This window comes from Danio aesculapii, chromosome 8 (assembly GCF_903798145.1).
Source record: "Danio aesculapii chromosome 8, fDanAes4.1, whole genome shotgun sequence".
In the NCBI taxonomy this organism is placed as follows: Eukaryota; Metazoa; Chordata; class Actinopteri; order Cypriniformes; family Danionidae; genus Danio; species Danio aesculapii.
The window spans coordinates 8,260,405-8,282,997 of record NC_079442.1 but is presented as its reverse complement, the minus strand read 5'-3'; the positions used below and the strand labels follow the sequence as shown (position 1 = coordinate 8,282,997).

Sequence of the window (22,593 nt, the reverse complement as noted above, 5' to 3'; positions counted from 1 at the left end):
GAAGTCCCACAACTGGTCACTGTAGAGTTGGGTACTGAAACCAGGTACCATTATGGCCTTTATTACCAGGGCCGTGCACAGGGGGGTGGCCACTGCCACTGCCCCTTTGCCACAACCCCAACCCCACCCACCCCGCTCTTCACTTTACGATCAGCACCCCCCCCCCCGTTCTTCACTTTGGGATCGCCCACAGTGGTTTCTCCAACCACAGCTAATTCCATTTTTTATACTTGGCACCGGGCATCTGCTGGATAATTGTGCAGTTCATTCCGCTATGGTGACCCCAGCTTAATAAAAGGACTAAGCCGAAAAGGAAATGAATGAATGATTGATTGAATATTTGGCACTAGTTATTCAGGAAGTGACGATTTAAATGTTAAAAGCCCTTGCTCCTGTCCACCATCTTGTCTGTCAAACAAACTGTAGAGACTTTTTTCTTTTCCTGAAACCCAGAGAAGGAAATAAATACATTTGTGTGGAGGTCAGCTTCACCATCAGCTATGAATCAACATTGAACAGATGACACTAAACGCGAGATCTCGAAACAAGCGTACTCATTTTTTCTGTAATGGGACAGGGACAGTAGAGCTGCACGATTCTGGCTAAAATGAGAATCACGATTTTTGGGGCTTAAAATCAAGATCATGATTTTCTCACGATTCTGTAGATGTAAATCAAAGGTTAATGAGTAGGTTATTATTACTGTTATTTCTCAAACATATGGTAAAACAACAATAATAATATTAGGCCTATGTGTAGGTCTACTGTTGGCTAAAATGCTAAATTTTGTATAGACTTGGCATAATCATCATAATCATAAAATGCGATATGATAATTTAAACGATGTGCGGCCACTTTCACTTCCTAGAGCGGCTCATGGCTGCTGTCACTGTGAGAAAAAAACACATGCAAATCATACTTCCCGATCACTCTCTGTAACAAACTGAACCTTAATTTTAACTCTATAAGATGTTATTTACAGCCTATGCAGGTTCCGCGAATACTTCACTGCATAAAGACAGAAATTATATTTTTAGTGAATTATATCTTGTAAATATAGTATATGACACTTTTAACGCCATTTGGAGGTGTCCATGTTGCTGTGAAGACTTGTGCGACCGCCTTTACGCTTCTCACCTGACCTTGAAGATATAATTGGCTGAATCGTAAAAAAGCTGAATTACTGTAAGATCGTGTGTGGGGTCAAATCGCACCCAGTTGAATGAACGTAGCAAACGCATCGCGAGTCACGTGACAAGAACTGACCAATCAGCTTATATGGAATATACACATTTCAGTAGACTAATTATCTCAAACACAGAGCACCAAAACACTGCAGTGCTTTGTAATGTTCTGCCTAAATAAAACTTCAGCGTGACAGCAATAGTTTGTCAGCTTGTCATCCTCTGAGAAAACATTTAATGGTCGCTTAGCAACCTACAAACCACCACCCCCTGCTTAACCCATGGTCCGTGGTAAAATTTTCAAGCGTTGACCAGTCCGCGGTGATAAAAAGGTTAGGGAATCAATTCGTAACATTTTAAATATATATTCAAATGATCCGAAATACTATATCTATAGACTTGTAGGCTGTAGCTTCAACTTTTATTTTGTTTTCATTTTTAATTACACTCACATCCTGGATTTTTCCTTCATATGCATAATACAGACCTTTATGTCTGCTTCTATCTGAAATCAGCAGGCTTTGTCCTTTTTCCAGAAATTATTCACTATTTCCCTAGGGAGAGCACAAATTCATGGGGGAGTACCACGGCTGATACTGAAAGCTTGTCAGAGAAAGAAAAAGGGGTGGGGGTTTGTGAAGAGTCAATTGTGCCTGTTCACACAGCAAACGTAAGGGGGAAAACAATTAAAATAATCAACGTTTTCATTTATTTATTAATAATATGCAATTAGAATGCTGCCAGCAAATGAGTTTTAATAAAGTACCACAGATTTGCTGCTTATCTGTTGGGATACAGAATCATCAGAGAGAATTTCACTGACCTGAAAGCTCCCATGAGAAAATGTCCCATGAAATTCCCTATTCCCATGATATATGGCCATTACTCAGACCCTTCAGGATTTTACAATTCTGCGAGCACTGATTTTAAAAATAGTGCTTCACTGAAACATGTAGACAGAACATGACAGAGAGTAGCCCTTCCCCTTTTTTTAAAAATGAGCCAATAGCATATTGTTTTTATCACAGCTTGGCCAGTAATACCAAGTTCAGACTGCATGATTTTAGCCCCGATTTTGATTTGCCGACAGGTGTTAAGAAATCGCCAACAAACGCCTGAAATCACAGACAAATCGCTGCTTGTTCACGTGAGTAACAATCACACAGTGTGAACTATCAAAGACATGATTTGAGAGAATCGCAGATGAGTCCATGACACCCCTAAGATATTTGGCATGCTATATATCTGGACCTGTCAGCAATTCAAATCATGCCATGTTCTGATTGAAAATAACATCCGCGATCACCTACAGCCAATGAGAGAGCAGCATTCACAAGTGTGCGTACCTGCAGGCCAGCTGGAGGATGGAGAAGAAGTTAAAATGGCTTCATCTCAGTCTATTTGGACCCAAGAAATGGAGGAAAAACTAGTGCAAATTTGGCAGGAGCACCTGTGTCTTTTGACGTGTCATCCGAGCAATACAATTGGCTCAAAAAATTGGAAATTTCCCTCAAAACCCAGGTGAGCAAAATAAGTCTACCCCACTAAAGGCCTCTTTCTCGTTATGTAGTTATAAAAAAAAATCTACTACTGTACGTTGTCTTGCATTGTTTCCAGGTCACTTCTTGCATGTGTTTGGCTGTGAGACGTAGTTTTCGGACAGACAAATTTGTCTGTGATTCTTCCTATTGTAAAGTCATGCAGTGTGAAACCTCCTGTCGCTGATCCATCTTGCAGTGTAAACACAGCACCGACAGAAAGCTTCCCCAGATAGTCATGCAGTGTGAAACCATCTGTGACATGACTATATTGAAAATCATGCAGTCTGAACTCGGCATAAGAGGGATTGAGCTCAAGCACATATAGCAATAGCATCTAAACTGGGGCAGGACATGTCAGATACTAAAGATGCATTGATTGATAGGAAGATTTAATGAGAAACTTAAGAATGAGGTGGTCAAAGAAGTTATTGATCCATTTAGGCGGAGGTGACAAACGGCAAACTTTGGACTGCTTGTTTCAATCATAAACCATTCTCTCAGAGAATGACAAACTGACAAACCCTTGCAGTAGCTCTGATACAAGTATTATTTATGGAAGAATTTAAAAAGTACTGCAGTGTTTGGGTGCTCTAGGGTAATTAGTCTACCATTATTGCTGAAATGTGTATAATCCACACAAAGTGTGAAGCTGATTGGTTGAGTCTAGTCACATGACTGACTCGCAGTGAACTTGTGGTATTCGGAAAAGTTTATATGTTTTCAAGTATAGGGTATATGCCGGAATCCTAAAGGTAATTTTAATACCTTTTTAAGACTTTTTAAAGACCTTCTCAAAATTTTAGGACCTCATCGCCACTTTAAGTTCTAATCAGTATATCTGTGTACAGTGCTTTAAAGAGGCTGGAAAAACCTAAAATTGGGAGGGGGAGGAGGATGTATCTGTGTCCAGTACCATTCAGAGACTTTTTGATAGACTTTTTATTACCTTTTAAGGGCCCTAATTTTCTCATAATCAACCTTTAAGACCCCGCGGACACCCTGAGGTAGTCGAGTGGCATGGGGGGAGGGAGATGTATCTGTGTACAGTGCTTTACAGCTTTACAGAGGCTGGAAAAACCTAAAAGTGGGAGGGGAGGAGGATGTATCTGTGTCCAGTACCATTCAGAGAATTTACAGGTGCTGGAAAAACCGAATAGTTGGAGAAGGGGGGGAAGCTTAGCAGATTGATGCAGGGGTATCATAGATTGTACCAAACACCTGAGGACCAGGGGAAGGGGGTGCAATTCCGTGAGTTTTCCGGGAGAAATGACAAACCAGGAGATGGGTCTGAAATACGGGAGACTCCTGGGAAAAATGGGAGTGTTGAAAGGTATGGCGTCACTCCCTTTTTGTGCTTCTCTGTTTGAAATAATGAACTTGCTTTCACAAAAGACAAGATTGGTGAGTTGCCCAAAAGTCCCGTTCTTATGGAACTGCAGCACACATTTTACATCTTTACAAAACAATCAAAAACGTAACCCTCCTCATTTTGTGGGCTCTAATCTGCCCTGTTTTTTCATGATGAATGGAAAACACCCTCAAGAACACAACTTCAAATAATCATCCATTGCCTTTTGTGCTGCCTTGTGTTAGGGAAAATTTTTAAAATGTAGGTCACCAAGTTCTGTCTCACACAAAAAATAAGAATATAATGCATTCCAGACAGCACCTTTTGTCTCAGAGATGTTGATAATATTTTCATCAATATTCCCACATCACTGTACATAAGCTGTGCATTACTCACCTTCAGAGGAGGCACTGGAAGGGGCTTGTTTTCTTTGTCCAGGGAAATGTAGGTGAAAAAGGCTGTGACAGCCCTATATTTTCCCTTCTCAGCTTCCACCAGTGGGTCAGCATCCACAAAAACTTCAATCTCCATTGACTTATTACTGGTGAAAGTCATTCGCCCGGAAACAGTAATGACACAGCCTGTAAGAGTGACATAATGTCAAGAATTACCACTTATGATCACATAGGATTGCATCAGTTTCAATGTTTGACAGAGCAAAGTGTGTTTCTATAGAATCACACTAGCTAAAGTATGTTTCCATCCACTTATTTTTCATGAACATTTTTCGTATGCGCATAACTGAGTAGACTAAACTTTTTATTCGATAAGAAAAGAAAATGCACTATGATGGAAAGACTTTTACCAAATAAACTTCAGTATGTGATGATAAAAATTAGTAGGGTCAGTCTGCAGACTGCAAGACAGGGATGTAACATGAAGGGGTGTAACTTGTAGGCCTAATAGAGGCATAACGTGTTGTTGTTGACAAGATGGCAATGCACTTCAGTTATTAACGTCTACACCTACTCCAAACCTAAACCCAACTATCACATTTATTAACATCTATACCTACCACAACCCTAAACCCAACCATCATTGTATAACGTATACACCTACTCCAACCCTTAATCCAACAGTGTTTAATGTCTACACCTTTCCAAACCCTTAACTCAACCATCACAGTTATTAACGTCTACACCTTCCCCAACCCTTAACTCAATAAATCACAGTTATTACCGTCTACACCTTCCCCAACCCTTAACCCAACCATCACAGTTGTTAACGTCTCCACCTTTCCCAAACCTAAACCCAACTATCACAGTTATTAACATCTACGCCTTTCCCAAACCTAAACCCAACTAACACAGTTATTAACATCTACACCTTCCCCAAGCCTAAACCCAATCATCACAGTTATTAATGTCTACACCTATCCCAACCCTTAACCCAATCATCAGTTATTAATGTCTACAACTATACCAACCCTCAACCCAATCACAGTTATTAACGTCTACACCTTCCCAAACCTAAATCCAACCATCACAGTTATTAACGTCTCCCCTTTCCCAAACCTAAACCAAACTATCACAGTTAATAATGTCTACATCTTTCCCAAACCTAAACCCAACTAACACAGTTATTAATGTCTACACCTTCCCCAACCCTTAACCCAATTATCATATTTAATAATGTCTACACCTTTCCCAAACCTAAACCCAACTATCACAGTTATTAATGTCTACACCTTCCCCAACCCTTAACCCAATCATCATAGTTATTAATGTCAACACCTTTCCCAACTCTTAACCCAATCATCACAGTTATTAACGTCCACACCTTCCCAAAACCTAAATCCAACTCTCAGTTATTAATGTCTACACCTTCCAAAAACCTAAACCCAACCATCATAGTTATTAACTTCTACATCTTTCCCAAACCTAAACCCAACTATCACAGTTATTAACGTCTACACCTTCCCAAAACCTAAACCCAACCATCACAGTTTTTAACGTCTCCACCTTTCCCAACCCTTAACCAAACCATCACAGTTATTAATGTCTACATCTTCCCAAAACCTAAACCCAACCATCATAGTTATTAACATCTACACCTTCCCCATCCTTAATCCAATCATCAGTTACTAACTTCTACACCTTCCCCAAACCTAAACCCAACCATCATAGTTATTAACATCTACACCTTCCCCAAACCTAAACCCAACCATCACAGTTATTAACGTCTACACCTTTCCCAAACCTAGACCCAACTATCACAGTTATTAACATCTATTGCTTAGCAGTAATTGCTTTTTACTGCAAATCTCATCATGTAGGGTTTAGTTAGGAAATGGGGTTCCAATGTAACCTGCTCACCTAATGTGTATGTTCATACTATTTATATTATTTGCTAATTAATAAAACACCTCATGTGGAACTCTGAATCTGCATCTCATTTTGGAGTCTGTTACTGTCCACCGAAGGTTGCATTCGGTTACGGACGCATGCTTTGAGAGTCTTCCAGACTAAATGGATGAAATACACTGTTTTCCATCAAGGCAACCCGGGGTGCTGAAATATAATTGGCTAAACTGGTTTTGGGCGGGTTAAAGGGACCAAAACAAAGACAGTAGTTCCAGCATGTAATGCACATTTTCAAAGCAGAATATCTGACTTTAGCATTGTTTTTCAGATAAACAAGAATGTTCACTTGTTTCTCCAATATCTGCAACTGCTTTAGGAGAGTCAAAAACATGCATACAGCGCCTTTAATTTAGACTTTATACTGAATACTAGTACATGTAATTTTGTTCAATATAACAAAAAAGCTCTTATAACTACAAAAAAAGCTCATAGGAGGGTGAACACCACCATATTTGCCCCATGAAATTGCATTTAATCATGCAAAACATGCCTTCTCCCACTCTCTCTTGTACAAATGCACACAAAAAACGTTTGTCAAGCTTTACTTTACTAAGCTAAAGATATTTTTGGGCCAAATTTTGGTTGTAGTTTCACCAAGCATTAGCAAACCCTAGTAGATGACATATATTTCTTTGATTTAAAGCTGTATTGTCATTTCTAATGAGCCAAACAACACAGATCTGCAGATAATGCTTGCAGAGCGGTATTCTGCTTCTTTGTAAAAAGCTAAAGGATTTAGAGGATAAACTTTGATTAAAAAGCTTGGTGCGAAGCTCATAGTAAACAGAATGCAAATGCCACGGAAAATGAGAGAATTAATAAGGCTGCGTGAATTAGAAGGTTCCTGCTTTGTGTACGCGGAGGGAGGGTGACCATGTGTCACTTCAGCCCCCTCCAGCTTTCTATCTGACGACTTTGATCTTATCCATCAAGGTAAGATCAAAGAAAATCACTTGCTCCCTTTAATTTTTTTCATTTTACTGGCCCTGTCAGTGATGTGGCTTTGACACCTGGCGCTGTTAAACTCAGCCCAGGAATGGACAGACCTCATTATCCCCTATATATTTAATAGATTCTGGGGAAAAAGATAATACTTAAATGTACTTTTACGCATTTAATGGAGCCCTGAGGTAGCTGCAGAATGGTTTAATAAGACCTTAAAACACTGAACTGCTAGTTACAGTGTAGAAAAGTGGATCTCGCTCATTTAAAAAGCATTCATGGCAATTTGCCGTTTAGAGCTATTCTGAGCAAGAAAGGATGGTTGGAAATTGTTAGGTCCATTTCCTGCCCTCTCTGATGTATATGTCTGGTCTTGATTTCCATGGAAACACAGCCTGAGGGTAGATATATTATTTTCTTGCATTGTCTTTCCATTTAATTCATCTGATCGATTGTCATGCGCACCTTGTCAAGGAAGCACAGTTCAGTAATCAGTAATAAATCTCCTCCAAAGGGTAGAGGGCGCTCTTGTGGGAAAACTCCAAATACCCAAGAAGAAAAAACCCAGTAAATCTCCAAACTGGTTGGTAAATAAACAGATTTAACTGCTTTCATTGTTGAAAGTTCTTATGGTACGTTCATACCAGATGGGGATGAAGCGTCAAGCACGAATGATTTACAGGCTAAGTCAATGCATAGATGCAATCAGACATTCTTTGGCGCTATTCGCCCGAATTCAATTCAATTCGCCTTTATTTCTATAGTGTTTTTACAGATTTTTGTAGATTGAGTCTATTCAGCTTAACAAATTAAAATTGAAACTGTCATTCCAGTTTTCAAAGTTGAAGTTCAATTTAGCTCAGTTTAGTGTGGCTTAATTTTCACTGCATTTTCAAATCCAAACACTGAAGAGCAAATCCATCGATGCGCAGCTCCACAAGTCTCAAACTAAGCAAGCCAGTGGCGAGGAAAACTTCACCAATTGATAAAAGTGAAGGAAAAAAACTTGATAGAGACCTTATGTATCAACACTCCGTATGCATAAAAACTTTGCATACGCCAGATTTCACGCTCGCGTTTGGATTTACTAACGATGAAATTAACGTGAGAATGTGCGTTGGTCCATGCCAACTTCATGTCTGGCGTACGTGCATTTCTTGTGTGTGTTTATTTTTTTTTTCCATTGGCGACTCCGAGAGACAATTATGTAAAACTGCACACTACAAAGTATCTTTGAGTTGTGCAATGCCAGCTGTATGAGATAGGATCATCCGCTTGTCAAGCAGGTATATAAGGTTTCGATACCATGCTGTTGAACCGCGGTAAAAGCTAGTTTGACGTATGACATTCATTAGATATTCGTTATAGTTTGAGCCAAAAATAGGTCAGATAGGCATAAATATATGCCCTTTATGTTGCACAAGGCTTAATTTCTCGATTTAAAAAAAAATAACCATGCAAATGAATTAAACAATACAACCATATCAAATTATACAATAAAATCAGTAACAAATGTTCAGAAAAACATCCTGCTTTTTGCACAAGATTCTTTTTAGAATTAGCACTTTATTTATTTAATATTATTTTTAAATGTCTTAAAAATTGTAAAAGTCAATCAAACTCTGACACTATTTGAGAACAAATATTCAAATCAACTCTGAAATTGTTTGGTCCACACTTTGACGGTGCGCCGCTGTTCTTCTCTAAACCCCCACCTTCACATGGGACCATTTCTTTTTTAACTTGTTCTCTGGAGAACGCTTGACGTCCATCGTAGAGAAGCTGCAGGTGTGAGTAGGTCACCGGCGGGTGTTCATGCTAGCCCACGAGATCTAAGCAGAGACTCCTCTGTCACTGTGGTCTTTCAGGAATCAGTCTCATGTTCTCCACTTCTCTATGACCACTACAGCATCTGCTCAGGATACGGCCTGGTCCAGGGTTATGGAGACCTCTAGAAGTTCTCTATGGTTGGCGAATGAGGCGACGTTAATAACATGAATTAATAAGCGTGTTCGATGTGATCAGCTCCTTATGCAGCCAAACTATATCAAATAATATTTTTTAATCATTTAACTGATTCCATTAATCCGTTACAAACACACCCTTTTGGTTAATGGTTAATCGTTATTTTGAGCATCCCTACGTAGAAGCATTTACTACACAGAGCCGTTACTCCCTGAAGCTGTCATTATCACAGAATGGTTCTCAATCTCAATAGGAATTACAGATACATTTCCGAAAAGGGATCATGTGTGAACAGGCGCTTTTTAAAAATACTAAAAATTTGTTCCATCAATTTCTGGAAAGAAATGTTGTAATATTACCAGCAATTTCCCGAAATTCTCCTCTTTTTGAACGCATAAAGAGAAGTTCAGAATGCACTGACGTCAGACATTATTCATCAACTGTGGGCCAATCAGATCATACTGACGCAGATGACGCATTCACATCTATTCTGTTCATGAAAATAAAGCCTTTGAATCCTTTATTCAGTACGCATTTAGCAACTGCTCGTTAGGAACTGCATGTATCTTTAAAAAAATCATTAAAATGCTTACGACAACCGGTGAGTCAGATTCAGTACAACACCATAGTCTTTTGTTTTAAAGAGGGTCTCACAAGCTGTAGCACACTCCAACCTACCTCTCCACATGTGAAAGCAAAGTGAAATGTGTTCACAATAATTTTCCAAATAGGCCCATGTTTGTCGCACAGACCTCTGTGTAGTCAAACGTGGAAATTTTACTATTTTTATAGCTGAAGATAGAGCCTCTGCCTCCAAATGCTAGCAATAGTTATCCTTTATTCAGCATTTTGTTTTTTCTCTTGGACAAAAGCAGCTGCATGAATGCTAAAGTTTTAAGTTAAAGAGAAACCATCAACAAAAGACATGTTTACAAATACAAATACAAGTGCAGCTGTTTAGAGGTCATTTTGGTTAATGATTTTAAAATTTACTAGTATTATTATTCGAAACTATGCTAAATAAATTAAAGCACAGACGTAAACAATAGAAAAAGATACAAATGGAATAAATGATCATTGGCAGCTAGCTTTCAACGTCTAAGGGTGCTTTCACACCTAGACTTTTGTTTTGGAACCTGCCTCGTTTCCCCAGTTAGCACGGTTCGTTTGGCATAAGTGAAACCAGCAATCGCGCTCGGATCTGCACCAAATCAATCGGTCCAAGATCGCCTGAATGACGTGGTCTTGGCTTGATTGAAACAAACTCTGAAGCGAATCGATTGTAGTGAGAAAGCATAACGATCAGAGCCATAGACATATATATGGTTTTATAAAGGGCAAAATGTCATTCCTACTGGTAAATGTGCGTTTCATGTCAAATACAAAATTGAAAGCAAGCTGAACTAATTAACGAGAGCTGTTTATCCGCTAGGAAAATTGACCGATCTGCAGTCTTGGTTTATCTGTTATTTCTCTCTATAATGTAAAGGCTATAATGCATAATTCTAGCCAAGGGCTCTGTATGAGAAAGTCTTACCTCTAATTTATACTTGGCGACGATGTCTGTGGGTGTCACCATTCAAAATTAAAGCGCAGCTTTCCGCTTGTAATGTCTGGTTGCTCATTGACATAAATTAAAATAAGGACGCATGACAGATCAGAAGGACTTTGAAAAATAAACCGTGAAACTCTGACCAATGTGAGGACAGTTAACTCGCACGTGACATGTTTTATTTCTTTGGTCCGTTTAGAAACTTTGCCGTGTGAAAGCGAATCGCATCAAGTACAAAGTGCAACATTACAAAAATTTTAATCCCTATTTCGGAACAAAACAGGAGTGAAAGCACCCTCAGTAGGGCTGTGCCCTGTCAGTACCTGGATGGGAGACCACACGGGAAAGCTAGGTTGCTGCCAGAAGAGGCCAGCAGGGGGTGCTCAACCTGCAGTCTGTGTGGGTCCTAACGTCCCAGTATGGTTAAGAGCAGGTGTTCTCAACCATTTTCACTTCGAGGCCCACCTTTTTCTCCAAAATGTTTTTGAAGGCTTCTGACTGTCTAGAGAAAATGCTTATTTTAAAGCTTTATTTATAAGCAAAAAATTTTTCTTTCTATTATTATTCTTTCATTAATTCATTTTCTTTTCGGCTTAGTCCCTTTATTAATCCGGGGTCACCACAGTGGAATGAACCGCCAACTTATCCAGCACGTTTTACGTGGCGGATGCCCTTCCAGCCACAACACATCTCTGGGAAACATCCATACACACTCATTCACACACACACTACGGACAATTTAGCCTTCCCAATTCACCTGTACCGCATGTCTTTGGACTGTGGGGGAAAGCGGAGCACCCGGAGGAAACCCACGCGAACACAGGGAGAACATGCAAACTCCACACAGAAACACCAACTGACCCAGCCAAGGCTCGAACCAGCGACCTTCTTACTGTGAGGCGACAGCACTCTGCAACGCCACTCTTTCTATTGTTATATAAAATGTAATTATATATATATTTAAATTTTCTTAAAAAAAAAAAAAACAACACACAGACGGGTTCAAAGCTCCTGAATTCTTTACTTCGGTTATTCTTTACAACTGCAGAGTGTTTAGGCCTGACAGGACTACAGGAGATGGCAAAAAAACTGCTGATGCTTTGAATTAGACTGACTTCTATTTATCTAGTGATCTATATCCATTAAAATAAACAACCTAACCCTAAATGTAAAATACAGTAAAAACCCTCTAAATCTGTTGAAATACATCCATCTAAAGGTGGTTTGGTTTGTAGCTAGACATTATTGTTATAAAACGCTAGCAGGACGTTAATTTGAACAACTATGCGGATATTTTTAAGTGTTCACACAAAGAGAACACGCATAGTTTGTGAATCAATAGACTTGTGCGACTCTGATACAGTACCAGTCGTAGACGTGAGCCACGCGCAAGCTAGTTAATATAACTCTAATCATCGTTGTACGATGGGAAACAGGAAACGCCACTACTACAATTTTAATGTGACATATTTAATTATAAAATCAAATAATTATAGTATAATATTTGAGTTCATTTTAAGCTTAATTTTGTGGCCCACCTGCAGGATCGCTGAGGCCCACCGGTTGAGAATGCCTGGTTAAGAGGACTCTATTTGCTCAGTGATTGCTCTCTGTGGTTATTAAAAATCCTAGGATGTCCTTCAAAAAAAGAGTAGGGGTTTGACTGCAGCATCCTGGCCAAATTTGCCCACTGTCCATCAAGACCTCCTAACCATCCCCTATATAATTGGTTTCGTCACTCCACTCTCTCGTCCCCTCTCCACCAATCAGCTGGTGTGTGGTGTGGCACAATATGGCTGCCGTCACATTATCCAGGTGGATGCTGCACACTAGTGGTGGATGAGGAGGTCCACCCCCCCCCCAAACCCCCCCAAAAATGTGTAAAGCGATACGAGTGTCCAGAAAAGTACTATATAAAAGTAAAAAAATTGTTATTATTATTATTAAATGAGGTTCAGAAACTCAATAATCAAAATGTAAAATCACACCATTCGCAAATAAACACAATTGCTCTTTCTTAAAGTAAAGGCAAACTTTGTCATTTGCTGTGCTCAAATGGTTTAAATACACTTGAAATCTTACAGCCTTAAAAACCACATGCAAATAAACTATCTTTCACACTATTAGAACCTATTAAATTAGGTCATGTTATATTAATACCAATAGGCTATTGCAGATCCTGCGATGTGACTATTGCAGATTCGCACATTGTGATATCGATGCTGAAACTATATATTGTGCATCCCTAATATGAATTCAAAATGCATGCATGTGATTGTCTCGGTACAGAGTGGCTGAGTAAGCTATGAATAGCCCCACTCAGGATGTTTATATAAGGGTTCTGGGAACAGTGTTAGACATGTTGAAAGCATGCCACGAAGCTGACCAAACCATTACAGCCATTAAACCAATAAGTTGAGTTCACCAATTCCAGGAAGGGATGCTAATGTTTAAAATACAGCAACCAGAACATCTGGAAAGTATCAATAAATGCGCATCACCACAGACAGCCAACATGACCATTCCCTAACAAAGCATACACAGAAAAGCTTAAAAAGGTGTATAAAAGTGTTTTGCTAACTATATATATGTTTTACATTTGGAACGAAGATGATAAAGATTCACTCCACCTTCAGCCATCAATGGGTAAAATTGAAGCTGCTGCCAAGTCTTTCTGATAGAATTATCACATACAGTATCCTACCTTTCCCTTTTCCACAGTAATAAGCAGACTCAGTGGCATTAGATCATTGCTTGTCTGACTGAACAGCTGACTGACCAAATTAGTGTGAGTCTTTCTGTTTGCCCTGCCAATGACGGACATGTTTATCATTGTTGCAATTCTGTTAGGTCACCAGTTAGTGATGTAGAAATGAGTGTTGATGAGTTAAGCCCTAGCCACATACTGTAGCTGCTACCGAAATTACACAGACACACTGAATAATTTAAAGGTCTGAAAGCTTTACCTAGTACATGTCAGAAATTCACACAATGCTGTAAAAGTAATTTAATCTGAGAAGACTGGGTATCTCAGTGAAGCCTCATAGAATTAAAACCCGAGTAGTTAGACAAAAAATGAATGAATGAATTGAGAAAGTAATAAGCATAATTAAATAGAATGAATAATTCATCTTTGCACAGTTTTCACTGTGAAAACAGTAAACCTTAAGGCTCTGTTCATTCTTAAAGGTGCTGTATGTACGTTTTTGACTCTTCTAAAGCATAAAAATACCATAATATGTTTGTAGATATTTAAGAAACAGTGTATTTCATTCATTCAGTCAGGAATAGGCAGCTATGGTTGTCGGAATTCAATCATTAAAAATACAGTAGGAAAGTAAATACAAATTTTATGGTAAATTAACTTGTTTCCTTTTTTTGTCACGCAAATGTTGTGCAGTAGTAACATCTACACATAATAACATTTTAACACAGACAAAAACACAACCATAAGGGGATGAGAAAGTTCATATGGTGAACCACAAACAACTGTTCCCATAAGCTATGATACACCATCATGGTAGCACACATAAAAATAAAGCAATGAACTTTATTTATCAACACTTATAACTTAAAAGAAAAACTAAATAGAACCATAATAAAGTCAACAGCAACAACAAAAAAGCACAAAAAAAGTTAAGTGTGATGCAAGGTATTCTGGGAAAGTGAATTGCGGTTATTTCCTATATACCAGGGATTCTCAACCAGTGGGCCGCAGCCCACTAGTAGGCCTCAGCGATCCTGCAGGTGGGCCGCAAGATGAACTCTCAGTCTCAATATTATACTATCATTTTTGGATTTCATTATTAATATCCTATATTAAAATGTTCGAAGTAATGCACTTTCTCCTATTCTCTGATTGATTATAGATTGAAGTTCTCTGATTGATTTAATACATACGCAAAAACAGCCTCATTATCGAGTCTGCATCTAGTACACGTAGACCAAGTCTGTCACAAACCATGTAAAGTGAAAGTGTTCAGATGCGCTCTGGTGGAGCCGGTTACTGTTCCTGTCAGCGATCTCCCAATAATATCCAGCAGCAAACTCAACCGCCATCAGATCGACGTGTTTTAACAGATTTAGGGTGTTTTACTGTATTTTACATTTGTCTGTATATATTTGAATAGTAGATATTTAATAGTAGATATTCAGTCAGTCCAGTTTAAAGCAGAAGCTGGTCTTTTGCAATCTCTCTGATAACCTGTGGTTCCATTTGAATCTGTGTATGTTTACATATATATATGTGTGTATATATATATATATATAACACACACATATATATATATATATATATATATATATATATATATATATATATATATATATATATATATATATATACACACATATATGTATTATATATATGTATATGTATATATATATATATATATATATATATATATATATATATAATATATATATATATATATATATATATATATATATATATATATATATATATATATATACACACATTTACTTATATACATATAAGCCTTTACACATATGAGCCTTCAAAAATTGATCGGAGAAAGAAGTTTTGAGAACTTTAGGAGAAGGTTGAGAACCCCTGCCATATACAGTATGAAGGAAACTTACTGTTATCCAGGTTATGGACTTTTACTGTAGCATTTTTACAGTTTTCTACCATTGCAATCACTGCTTTTTTTTTGTTTACTGCAAGCTGCTTTTATTAAACAACTAAATCTTTTATGAAGTGGGTTAACTTTGACATCATGAATATCAATTTTCTTCTCTCTTAATAGCTCTTGTGCAAATGTGCCCTGTTTTGGAAAATCCTGCCCTTGCTGTCTGTTCATTGCCCTTTCTTGCTGGTCTATTTGAGACCGGTCAGTTCCTCTTGGAGTTATATGGCTCACAGCTTTAGTCTTTTTGCCTCCTGGCTCAGGTTCATGAGGAGGATGTGGGCCAAGGAGAGGATGATGTCAGTCAATTCCTTATGGTCTTAGCTCTGGCTCAGTTTCTGGGTATCAGGAATCTACTTGTGCAGCTATCTCGCTGTTTCCTTCTCTGGTGTTGAAGGTTGTTGGAAGCCTTGGGTTGGAAAGTGTCCATCACAAACACTTTGCCAGCTCTACAGGCACAGACTGGCACTCTTGTGGTGAGAGGAAATGACAAAAGGCAAACGCAAATTTCCATTCATGGAGTGGCCGTGTGGCTGACTGATACACTTGTAAGTCATGGTGCTACGATTATTTACTGGGCTATAAACAGGAGTTAGCCGATGGATATATGTGGTCACTAATTACTCAAGACATGGTTTGGTCAAAATAAATCATTTAATTTAATTTAATTTAATAAACATAGGTAATAAAATGATATATTATGTTTAAAATTAAAGTAAATTTTAAAAAAAATCTATAGAGGCATTGAAAACCAGAAGGGAGATGCAGTAAGTGCATTTGTTTACTTGGTTTACTTGGATAAGACAGTTCCAGGGGTTCCAGGGTTAGACACGGCTAAAAATCCAATGATTCCTTACAACAAAAACAAGAGTGAAAAGCCTTGGAAGAAGTGTTTTAATTACCTTTCTTGATCTTGCGGTGAAAGTTAATGGCGTCCACAGATGCCGTCACAATGTTGGTCTTGCAATGACGGGCAGCAACAATTCCTGCCACCTCGTCCATCAGCTTCATCGTCACACCTGCGGATGACAGGGAAACTTACAATCAGTTCCATATAAAAACATTTAAAAAATGTTGTATTGACAAGAGCTGAACAACTGATGTCTGATGTATCCTCTGCTATGGCAGTGTTGCAGTGATATTTGAATGTGTGAAATACTATTATTTAAATAGAATTAACAGTAGCAGCACATAACAGCAGCTAGAATTGTTAATGCAAGCTAATAGTCAATTTTATTATTTTATTTTATAAGACCTTCATAATTAACAATATTTTTGACACCTCTAATTTGAACATACTGATTTTATGGTGGAATGCAAAGCATGTTGTTGTAAAATGCATAGCTCTGGTTCTTGATTCTGATTGGTTAAACCATGTTCGAAGCTGATTTAAATTACTACACAAACATAAACATGTGACTGTTGCTTGGCAACCATTTTGCTATCAGTAATGAGCTAAAGAAATTGTTTCATCTGCTGTTGTTAGATTTAGCTGTATTCGGCTTGTCCGCTCCTGGCTGGCTCGCCAAATTTGTTAGATTTGGCTGTATTCGGCTTATCTGTTCTTGGGTGTCTTTAAGTAATTTAACCCAAAGTACTGTCTGTTAGACAGTCTGTTAGTCACATGGTGAAAACAAACATACAGAAGAGACCCGACCTAACATTCATAAAGCAAAACGATGCAGCATTTACTAGTTACTAAACAGCTGTAACAGTCATACTCTATAAAGTATACAGCACATGGGTAGGCCTCTGAAAGGTCTGATGGACCCAGAAACTGCACCAAACAAGTCCAAGCCTTTTTCAGCCTTCCATATCACATAAAGCACAGCTACCCTCTCAACGAAAAACCATGCCAGCCATTTTGGAACAAAACTGGATTGATTTTGCGTCTGTTCATACAGAAGAATTGTTCATACAAATCAAATTTAAGTCTAGCAAATCATGAGTTACCACAACTGATTTCAGCAGAATTTAGCATGTAACTAAGATAAAAAACATTCAAATAAGTTCAAATGAAAGCTGAAAACATGGCACAATCAAATATTGGGCAGATAATTGTTTTGGACAAATGTAACGTGTGATAATATGTAGATAAATCTAAATTATATTGCAAAGCAAAAAGTGTTTATGAAGTGTCCCAACCATCCTATAAAATTCTGCCTAGGTGCTGTTGAGGATAATGTCAGGTCATGTGAGTTACTAGGTGTGAAGATTGCTAAGTACAGCCACTAACTCAGGGAATATAAGGAAGACATCGCTGCTGACCTGCTTTGAGAAATATCTGGCTGCTGAGGTAATTCACTTGAACAGAGATGAATGGAAGCAGACTGCATGTGATATAGATATAAAGGGGTCACATCATGGAAAACTCGATTTCCTTTGCTCTTTTCAAATAAAAGCTTCAGTGTACTACAGTCTCTATAGACGTAGTCTAGAGTGAAGGATGTTCACAACCACAATTTATACATGAGTGTAATCGTTCTTGCAGTATCACTTAATTACTAGCTAGTATACTGTATTTTTTATGTAATACTTTTTTACTAACTTCGTTACCAGTGACATGTAAATAAATTTCGGCGACCTCACAGCAAGAAGGTCACTGATTCGAGTCCCAGCTAGGCCAGTTGGCATTTCTGTGTGGAGTTTGCATGTTCTCCCAGTCTTGTCGTGGGTTGGGTAGTTTTAACAAATTTGTGGCTTTAACATAAAACATAAAAGTTGTGTTGTTCCGGCTCATTTTACATAAGTAGTTTGTACGAACACCAAACATATTTTTTTCAGTGTATCTTGTTAAACCATAATCATACTATCTGCAATCTAACGCCCCTCTCACTTTGTATAACCAAGCCGTATACAGCTCACACCTGGTCATTAAACTCTATAACAACACCAGGGTCTCAGCACCACAATTTTATTCAAATTTCTTTGCTAGCAAGTACTGGTAGGTAAACTTCCATCTCCAGTTTTTGCATGGAATGATGTTTTTTATGCTCCCTTATTTCCAATACTTTTCACAGTACCCTTCAAACACATTATATTGGCAGTAAATAATATTTGACTAGGTATTTTTCAAGACATTTCTTACAGCTTAAAGTGACATTTAAAGGTTTAACTAGGTTAACTAGGCAGGTTAGGGTAATTAGGCAAGTTATTCTATAACGATGGTTTATTCTGTAGACTATCGAAAAAAAAATATAGCTTAAAGGGGCTAATAATTTTGACCATAAAATGGTGTTTAAAAAAATAAAAACTGCTTTTATTCTAGCCGAAATAAAACAAATAAGACTTTCTCCAGAAGAAAAAATATTATCAGACATACTGTGAAAAATTCTTTGCCCTGTTAAACATAATTTGGGAAATATTTAAAAAAGAAAAAAAAATGAAAGGGGGGCTAATAATTTTGACTTCAACTGTATATTAGGGATTCCCCTACCATAATACATGGAATATACGGATTGCGTAAAACTCGTCAATGGCAGGGAAGCATTTTATCTCGTAAACTGCAGGGAAAGAGTTAAACAAAAACATTTATTGACTTTACGCAGATCGTAATATCAGCCACACATGTAAAGCACAAATATTGTCCCTCAATTCAGTAACGTTCAGTGGCCGTCATTCTTGAACCAATCTCCATCACTGTAAGCTGCTTGCTTTTCTATCTGTTTCACTGCTCCGTTTGTTAGATGTTTGCTCACTTTATTTTGCAGCGCATTAAACGCACAAAATGCCCAATTCGTGTCACAGGATGTCTAATCCCATCTTTGCATTGACTTCACATGTAAATCACTGGCAATTTATCTGCAACTGCTTACTGCACAGTCTGCAAAACAATTCCCCCCCACTTTCATGTAATGTAATGATTGTGAGGGCGCAGGTGAGATGTCAATTTTCAAGAGACACTCAAATACATCACGTGCGCTGCGTATGCAATGTCTATAAGTCATGAAAAAACAATTCATTACAAACTGAAATAAATATAATTTGATTATATGGTTTGGAATTTGATGTTTTATGAAATTATTTAAATTTTTTGTGATTATTTTGAGTTTAATTAAGAATTTAGCAGGATCGCAAAAATTTCCGACTTTTTATTGAATTTGTGTTGGATTTAGCGATTGCGGAATCACAAAAAACTAGGGGGTCTGATAAATTACTGAAAGTTAACTTATAACCTTTTTTTAACCTAAAACCTATTTTTCATAGGTTTCGTTTGTTTTAAAAGTAACTTTAACGTAAAGTAATTAGTAATCTGATTACTTTTTACATTAAGTAATTAGTAATGTAATCAAATTAGAATTTTCCAGTAGTAATCAGTAATTTGTAATTAACCCAACACTGATAAATGTTAAATATTTAGCTCATCCATGAACAATTTCACATACAGTAGGATGTAATGAGGACAACAACAACTATGAATGGAGTCATGGAGTCATCAAACTACGCCTTTGTTTGTTGCAAATATGCGCCCTCTAGTGGCGAAAATGACAAACTGTGCCCTTAAGATGTGAGTGTAATACCCTGTAAACTGCATTTACAGTCAAAAAGAACCCACTTTTAGAATAACCCTGTACTTAAGGAATACTGACTAACATAACATTTTTTTTCATTAAACATTACATAACAGTTGAAAGCTGAAGTGCTATAAATTCAGTGCTGAGCAAGAAAAAATACACAAAATGGTAATGATTAGTTAGTAAGGGGTCAGATTGCACAGATATAGAACAGAATGACACTCCTAGGTAACCTAGATACTAATTCGCAGATGAGTGTCTATTTTGTTAGCTCCCTTAACACCGTCATGCAGAGACTTGACTACCCGGTATACCTGTATGAGCTGGTTTTAGCGATGGACCCCGGGGACTCTCTCTACAAGTGAGATTCCCTCAATTTACACATGGCAGTGAAAGTGCACTTCACCACTCCCCCTCCCCCCCTCCAAAACTCTCTCTTGACAATCTGTGGCAAAGCATCCTCACAGCTAGTGAGAAAGCGTCATCTCAGGATATGCGATGGTGTAAAAATATGGGAAAAGCATGAAATGGCTGCTGAGGTTTTGCATGAGTGTCAAAAAGAGGCATTTTATACATGAGACCTTTTCTATCATGAGTAGCAAATTGAATTCAACAAGCATTACCTTTTTAGTGGCTGATCATCAATGCTGGGTAAGTTATTTAAAAATAATAGATTACAAATTATTACTAATTACAAACTAAAAACTGTAATCTGATTGCATTACTAATTACTGAATGTAAACAGTAATCGGATATACTAAATATTTGCTTTCAAGTTACTTTGAAAACCTAAAAAGCCCCAAAAAAGCACTAGAAAGACAAAATTGTAGTTCTTTTGTTTTTTTTTTTTTTTTTGAAAATGACATCCATATGCACTGTGTAACACAGCACGAAGTGAAATATCCAGCTAAGTCTTAATTTGAAGATTTGAAGTGCACAGTGCCTAAAACTATTGAGTCATCTATGAAAGAGTCGACTCAGAGAGTGTTTAATGAATTGTGGAGTAACGAATCTTAAGCCGTGTTGGCGTGACGTAGAAAACGTGTGACAAAAAGACTACTGATGTATGGGACTTTATCAGAGCTTGACAGGAACTAGTTTCTTCCTCCATTTCACAAGTGTATGTAACTTAAGTGTGATTAAAATGGCTGCCTCCTTGTTTTCTCTAGCTTGAAAATTATGTATTTAATTGTGTTTGTTACTTGTAACCGCTCCACATGGCTTGTACTGTATCTTGGTTACTCTTTATATTCTCATATGTGTCTAAAACCACATTGAAAACATGGCACATGCCCTTTCTTTATGGATTTAAACACATTAGTGAGCTTGCGATCCACTGCGTTTGTCATTGCTATGCCCTCCTTCAGCTGTTCCTACACACGTGTGACGGTCAAGTTTCAAATAGTTCAGCTTTTGCCACTGGGTGGATTAACACTGAATGTGTGTTGCTGTTTTACTTTATGGTTAAGAATACAACACATATGCTTCTGGATTGCTTTAATGCACTCCTGCATTGGGCTCCACACATATACTCTGCCCTCTGACTACTTTAACCAATGTTGATAAGCCATGGTGGGCGTTTCTCTTTGTCTCACGCTGAACCCAGTTGACCAATCCACAAGACCGGGTCATCGGACTACTAATTAGCATTTTGCCAAGGAGGGGTTTGGGAACAAATGAATCGCTAAACAAAATATATGGGAGTTGTTGGGATAATGAGGTAAAAATAAATGCATATTATAAGACACCGAAGGTGTTTTTTGACCCTGCATGCATATCAGCCTGTTGTTGTAGACCCCCAAAACCAAAATATGACATTTTTAATGCATAATAGGGGCTATTTAATATATATTTTATGTGTTTTTCGCCTTTATTATTTAGGACTGTAGAGATAATTAAGAAATACATAGGGAAGCAGCGAGAGAGGGAAAGGATCGGCAAAGTACCCTGAGCCAGGAATCGAATTCAGGTCGCAGAGTGAGCACCTCAGTGCTACATGTCGGCGCACTTTACCACTAGGCTGATAGTGCCGTTTAACGTTTAAGTCATTAACAATCAGTGACACACAGCATAGTCCCCAATATATTCCTAATAGGGTTACCTTGCCCAAACAAAGATGTAACTTGCGGCGGTGAAATACCACAAGTATTTACCAATCTCTGTTGGAGGTCTATATTCTGACCCACATTAGTTTAAAAGTATCGTTTACACTATTGTGTTCTCATTTAAAATGTGTATGCTTTTGTTATGGTTGCACATGGCATCCACACTACTCTGGCATCTTCGATCTGTGAAACTGAGTTTTCAATAACTGAAGACCCCATTTTAGTTTTGGAAATTCTGGGATTGTTTTTGATTATAGGCAAACCTAAGCACAGACCTTTAAAACCGGGTAGCATGGCTATCCAATATCACGCTCTGTCTGGCCTTCTGGACTATTGCATATCATTCCCTGATTTGTTAATGAGCCCCTCTCATATGACATTACTGGTAGCAGACAATACAGATGCTAGCAAAATATGAGCATGCTCAGGG

General features: G+C 37.9%; 1 protein-coding gene across 1 annotated transcript in view; it reads right to left on the bottom strand.

Annotated features, from left to right (window-relative positions):
- Positions 1 to 3,776: 3,776 nt before the first annotated feature.
- Positions 3,777 to 22,593, bottom strand: part of acot7 (acyl-CoA thioesterase 7) — a 104,677-nt gene continuing 85,860 nt past the window's right edge. The window contains exons 7-9 of the mRNA XM_056464292.1: positions 16,447 to 16,563; positions 4,470 to 4,654; positions 3,777 to 3,803 (exon numbers count right to left, since the gene is read on the bottom strand). Coding sequence (XP_056320267.1) covers positions 3,777 to 3,803; positions 4,470 to 4,654; positions 16,447 to 16,563 — 329 coding nt within the window. The remainder of the gene's footprint in view (positions 3,804 to 4,469; positions 4,655 to 16,446; positions 16,564 to 22,593) is intronic.